This window comes from Oryctolagus cuniculus, chromosome 16, assembly GCF_051225735.1.
Source record: "Oryctolagus cuniculus isolate XC-2025 breed Fujian yellow rabbit chromosome 16, ASM5122573v1, whole genome shotgun sequence".
NCBI classification, from domain to species: Eukaryota; Metazoa; Chordata; class Mammalia; order Lagomorpha; family Leporidae; genus Oryctolagus; species Oryctolagus cuniculus.
In genome coordinates this window covers 63,356,230-63,362,229 of record NC_142882.1, presented here as the reverse complement: position 1 = coordinate 63,362,229, position 6,000 = coordinate 63,356,230, and the positions used below count along the sequence as shown (strand labels likewise).

The following is a 6,000-nucleotide window of genomic DNA, read 5'->3' as shown; positions in this document are numbered from 1 at the left end:
CGACAGCAGTCCTAAGACTACACAATGAGCCAAGTACTGGGCTGCAGCTAAAAAGATGAATGAAGCACTGTCAGTACAATACCCTTAGGAACTCCCACAGGTTCTTGCTCCTAGCTCCTTGCTGACACAAACCCTGAGAGGCAGCAGTAATGGCTCAAATGGTTGGGTCCTCGTCACTCATGTAGTAGTCCTGGATTAAGTCCCTGACTCTAGCACTGGCCCTGGCCCAGCCCCAGCCATTTGAGGCATTTGAGGAGGGAACCTGCAATTGGGAGATTGGGAGCTCCATTGATCTCACAAACAACCTAAAAAAAAAAAAGAAAAAAAAAAAAAAAAGCAGCAGCAGCCTTACAGCCTAGGGATGTAGAAGAGCTGCACCATGCATATAAACAGTATTTCTTGAACAAATGATTCCTTAAGCCATTTACAAGTATTTATTTGGGTAAGAGATCATAAAATATATTTTTATAATAAACATAAGAAAACACATTTGAATGAACAAAAAAATGACAGAAGGTGATAGAATTAGTGTTTATAAATGAAATCACTAATAACTTTAACAATTCAGAGAAGAAATTCAAAGTATATTTAAACGTTCAGACCATGCTTTACAATATTTTCTAATAAAAAAGGTATTAGACTTTTGAAGGTAATACATGACAATGTTTTTTTGAATGATTTCAAAGTAGGTTTCTAGACATGGTCATTGATGAACATTAAAAAAAAAAAAAAAAAAAAAAACCAAGAACTTTGGCAGGCAAAGTATTAGTCCATAGCAGCTTTAAAGATTCTTCAATTTACATTTGTTCTTGTTACAGAAGCAGATAGAATTCTAACATTTGAGGAATCTATAAGCTATACGGCCAAAAAAGTTATTTCAGTAAAGCCTGAATTCTATGAAAATGTGCACCACACTGCATACATCATAACTGAATAAATGTAAACCATGTGATTATTAACTCTCCTATATAAAATATTCAGTCCCAAAATTTTACACGATGTACCCTGTCTACATCTCTTTTTTGAAGGCAGCTTTAAGCTTTAAACAATACATTTGCTATTTGAAAAAGTCCTCATATCCATTACTAAAATGTTTCTATGAAGTCCCAGACATTTTTTTCAGTACTCTGATAACAGGTCATAATCACAATCAAGAAATGATCATAAACTTCAGAAAAAACTATCAAGGCCAGAGAAGGGATCACCAACCTGAGGTTTCTATCTCCAACTTCTGTAAGACCTTGCTACTGCGACACCAAGAACTCCAAGCAGATAACTCAGAATTTCTTATTTTTAAAAAAATATTTTGTCATGAATAACTAAATAATTAGATTTCTAGGAAAATGAGACTTTTAAATACTATTTAGCAAAATCAACTATAAGGAATTTACTTCTAATCATTTATGAATGACAGAAACCAAATGAAGTTTTATACACAAAACATATAAATACTGCATATGTAGTGAATATTTGCACAAACCCTTTCATATTTAAAGCATTCAATCAGCAAATCTAATGTTCTTAAGTGTGTTTCCTTAAGATACTTTTATGACACTGCTCAAAAAAAAAAAAAAAAAAAAAAAAAAAAAAAAAAAAAAAAAAAAAAAACCACTATGTGGCACGGAAATATCCCCTGGTTTAAGGCTTTCCAATAGGTTTGTAGCATGCATCAGGTTGCCAGAGGCGAATATCAACAAGAACCTGATTGAGTTTTTGCATCCAGAGGTCCCGCTCTTCCTTAGTATCTGCAGACAGCCAGTTCCTAAAGGAGCAAACAAACAAAAGATCAGGATTCTTCCACCACATTCAGTACCAGCAAGGACTCTGACTAGGAAACAAATACCTAAATAAATCAGTAAAATTAGTTCTTCTTTTAGTGAGTGCTAATCAAGAGCTACATAGCGAGGTACTTTTCCAAGTACAGCAGAGAACAATTATCTAGCCTGGCAATTTGATGGGGTGAGACATCCACAGAGTGTGGGCAACTTCTCGGCAAGATAACCACAGGCCCAGATCTGGGAGGTCCCCAGATCCTTCAGACTCAAATTTCCAAAGACTTGGACTCACAGGTTCATGAACTTTTGGCTGGCTTTAAAAGCAAAACTATTTTGCACCATGCCCATTTTGTCTTACTGTGTTAGCAGAACATGGTATTTACAATGAATTAGCTAAAGATCCTAAGTCTTTGCTTCTCCTAATGTGTCTGTGCACATCAGGATTCTCTCCTTGTATCCACATCTCTCTACAAGTTAAATGAGTAACTAGTTGACAGGGCAGGCAAGGAAAGGAAAGGAAAGGAAAGAGGGAATCCCCCAATGCTCAGCCAGACATGCCTCTAGAGAGTCACCAGCTGTCAGGTTTATAATGTACTGCTTCTGTATGCTAACATTTTTTCTCCAAAGGCTCAAAAAAGCCGTAAGCATGAATAAATGGTGAGTTTATTATCTCCTAGTGGTCAATAGAACACTACATACAAAAATAATAGTGGCCATTTGTTGAACTCATCCCTTGTGCTCCAAACTATGCTGTTTATGCCAACTCATTAATTTCTATGGTATCCCTGTAGCATTTATTTCTTCCTTTGAGACAGGAGAACCCAGAAAACCAACAAACTCAAGAGACCTGCCATGGTTACATCTGGTAAAGCACTGACTCAGGATTTCAACTTAGGTCTGTTGACTTGAAAGCTCCACTGTAAAAAACTGCTTCCCCAAGTAACAAAGCATTTCCAGTTCAAACATGGATTCTGTATTTTGAAGCAGGCAGTATTTATCATAAGAGAAATCTTTGGTACCAATGAAGGAAAAGAAAAAGCTTGGTTAGTAGAATGAAACAAAGTAATTAAACTTAGGTAAAAGGTATAGCTATAGATCAAAAAGGCCCTGTAAAGGATCAATAATAAAGCAAGAGAATGCCTAACTGCAGAATGTTTATATTCTTATAATCAAAAAAGTGAAATAAGTTTTTGGCCCCCAAGGAAAACTGAAGACTCAACCAAACCTGAATTAAGTAAGTATGTACCACTCTCATAAACTTGGGGAAAGTAGTATCCACCTAAGATATAATAATGTTACAATGAGGTCCACAGTAATTAGAGCAACAGTGATCTAGCTACTTCAATCCAAGGGAAGGTCTAAGGAGAAATCTATAAGATAAAACATAAGTTTGGATGAAAAATGTGAAAAATATTTTAAAAGACTAAAATGGGCTATTGTGGTTAGGAACTATTTTGGTGCTGTATTTTGGTTGGTTCTTCTGTTGACAATGTTCATGGACAGGGTATCTATCAAAGTGACTATAAGTTCACTTTGCCTCCCATGTCCTGAATACTATAGCTGTATAGAAGGAGGTTCAAAGAAAGGAACAGATCAGTTAACATAAATTAATCTGGAAATAGTTCAGATATTAAAAATTTCCAAAGAATGGGTTCTCTGGCTATTTTAAAAACAACCAGCAATCTCTGGGCAACTTTGTTCTGTTTCAGTAGTGTCTCCTGGCTGTAGCTTTCTCAACCACTCATATTTGAAATTCATGAAGCTAGTTCTACCTGTCTCCTCCTCTGGCATATCCAGCAATAGCCTGAGTAACATAGACTGCTAAATTCTAACTTTGGTCCCTAGTCACACTTTGTACACTTAAGTTGGCCTTTAAGCTTCTTTAGGTATCCAAAAAAAATGAACCTATGTTAGACCTTTAGCAATAAAATTTTGCACCTTATACTTAAGCTCAGGTTAATAAAAACAAATAAGTTAATTTTTAAAAAAGTGAGGCTGACATTGTGGCACAGCAGACGGAGCCACCCACAAGATTCTCCTATCAGAATGTCAGTGCCAGTCCTGGCTCTGCTCTCTGGTCCAGCTTCCCGCTAATGTTTCTGAGAGGCAGCAGATGAGAGCCCAAATTCTTGAGTTCCTACCACCCAACAGGAGACCCAGATGGAGCTCCTGTCTTCTGACTTTGGGCTTATCCAGAATGACTGTGGTGGTCACTTAAGGAGTGAACCAGTAAATGGAAGATGTTTCTCTCTGTCTCTCCTTCTCCGTCACTCTTTCTTTCAAATAAATAAGTCTTTAAAAATAAATGAAAGTAATAGTCCTACCAATTTGCTGATCTCTAATCAGAAATTTGCAGAATAGAAGAAATTTGATTTTGTGAGTCATCTAAGAGGGATTATTTTTGCAATGGAAAGGAAGGGACGTATAAAATGTCTGAAAAATGTTAGACTTCTCAACTACAAAGAAGGTCTTTAAACCTAACCCCAAAATTATTAGCTGATTTCCTTAAAAAGCCCACACTGAGGGGCCAGTGCTGTAGCATAGCAGGTAAAGCCACAGCCTGCAGTGCCAGCATCCCGAATGGATGTTGGTTCACATCCTGGCTGCTCCACTTCCAGTCCTGCTCTCTGCTATGGCCTGGGAAAACAGTAGAAGATGGCCCAAGTGCTTGGGCCCCTGCACCCGCGTGGGAGACCTGGAAGAAGCTCTTGGCTCCTAGCTTTAAATCGGCATAGCTCCGGTCATTGCGGCCAACTGGGGAGTGAACCAGTGGATGGAAGACCTCCCCACCTCTCAGTCTCTGCCTCGCTGTAACTCTGCCTTTCAAATAAAGAAATAAATCTTTAAAAAAATAAAATAAAAAACCCACACTGGAAAACACGATTAGCTAAGATGCGTCATGAATATTATACTTTTCTTAACTCTATTTTTAGTGATTGTAGGTTGTCTCTTTCTGTTGTGTGCATCTGTCTTCTTACTAAGGCTGCATTTTTTCAGAGTCAAGGACAATCTCAGATATTTCCTGGAGTGCCAAGAATATAACGGACAGTCAATCATTAGCTGACAGAAATATTTATAGGCCAATACATACTTGGTGACACAGAGTGTATCCCTGCACTGGCTGACAAGAGTCTCTCGATCATCTTCTCTTTGTGGTCGGACAGTAATTAATTCAAAAGTGTTGCGTCTTGCACAAAATTCTCTGTTGGCTGGTTCTATTTGACGACTGGTACAATTGGCCAGATTTATCCTTCCTATGGGATTCTTTAAAGATACATTTAAAAAAATCAGTAAATAGTAAACAAGATTAAGTCAGTAAGCATTAAGTTGTGTTTAAGTTTACACAAATTAAAATTTAAAAGTCAATGAAAGTTTAAATTCAACAAGAAAAAAATAACCCCATAAAATTGGACAAGATCTTGAACAGACATTTCTCAAAGGAAGACGTACAAATGTGAAACAGATATGTGCAAAAAATGCTCAGTATCTCTAATCATCAGAGAAACACAAATTAAACCACAGTGAGGTATCTAACAGCTCTCATTTGTTAGATTGGTTGTTAGATAACAAGGTTGATGAGATTGCAGAGGACAAGTCTCATACACTGCTGATGAGAATGCAAACTAGTACAGCCATTACAGAAGATGCTTTGGAAGGTCTCAAAACACTAAAACGAGAACTATCATATGATCCGGCAGTCCTACCACTAGGCATATACCCAAAGGACTTGAAATAAGTATGTCAAAGAGATGTTTACACACTCATGTTCACTGCAGCATTATTTCCAACAGCAAAGATATAGAAACAACCTAAAATGTGGTATATACACCCAATGGAAAACTATTCAGCCTAGGGAGAAAAAAAATATTCTATCATTTGCAAAAACAAAGATAAACCTAGAGGACATTATATTAAGGGTAATAAATCAGATATAGAGAGACAAATCTACTGTATGATCACACTTACAAGTGAAATTTAAAAGCAGAGTTGAATGAATAGTGGCTAGCAGAGGCTGGGGGAAGTGGACAGGGCACAGGGAGATGTTGGTCAGTGAGTACAGTTACAGTTAGGAGGAATACGTCTTGGTGTTCTAAAGCATAGCAGGGTGACTACAGTTAATAACAATGTACTAAGTATTTCAGAATAGATAGAAGAGGATTTGAAATGCTACCACAAAGAAATGACAAATATTGGGGGCCAGCATTATGATGCAGCAGGTTAAGCT

At 37.2% G+C, this 6,000-nt stretch overlaps 1 protein-coding gene across 2 annotated transcripts in view; it reads right to left on the bottom strand.

Moving 5' to 3' along the window:
• Positions 1 to 517: 517 nt before the first annotated feature.
• Positions 518 to 6,000, bottom strand: part of ANLN (anillin, actin binding protein) — a 64,517-nt gene continuing 59,034 nt past the window's right edge. For both annotated transcript variants that reach the window (XM_008261644.5, XM_089316108.1), the window contains exons 23-24: positions 4,867 to 5,039; positions 518 to 1,762 (exon numbers count right to left, since the gene is read on the bottom strand). In XM_008261644.5, coding sequence (XP_008259866.3) covers positions 1,639 to 1,762; positions 4,867 to 5,039 — 297 coding nt within the window. In that variant the 3' untranslated portion in view covers positions 518 to 1,638. The remainder of the gene's footprint in view (positions 1,763 to 4,866; positions 5,040 to 6,000) is intronic.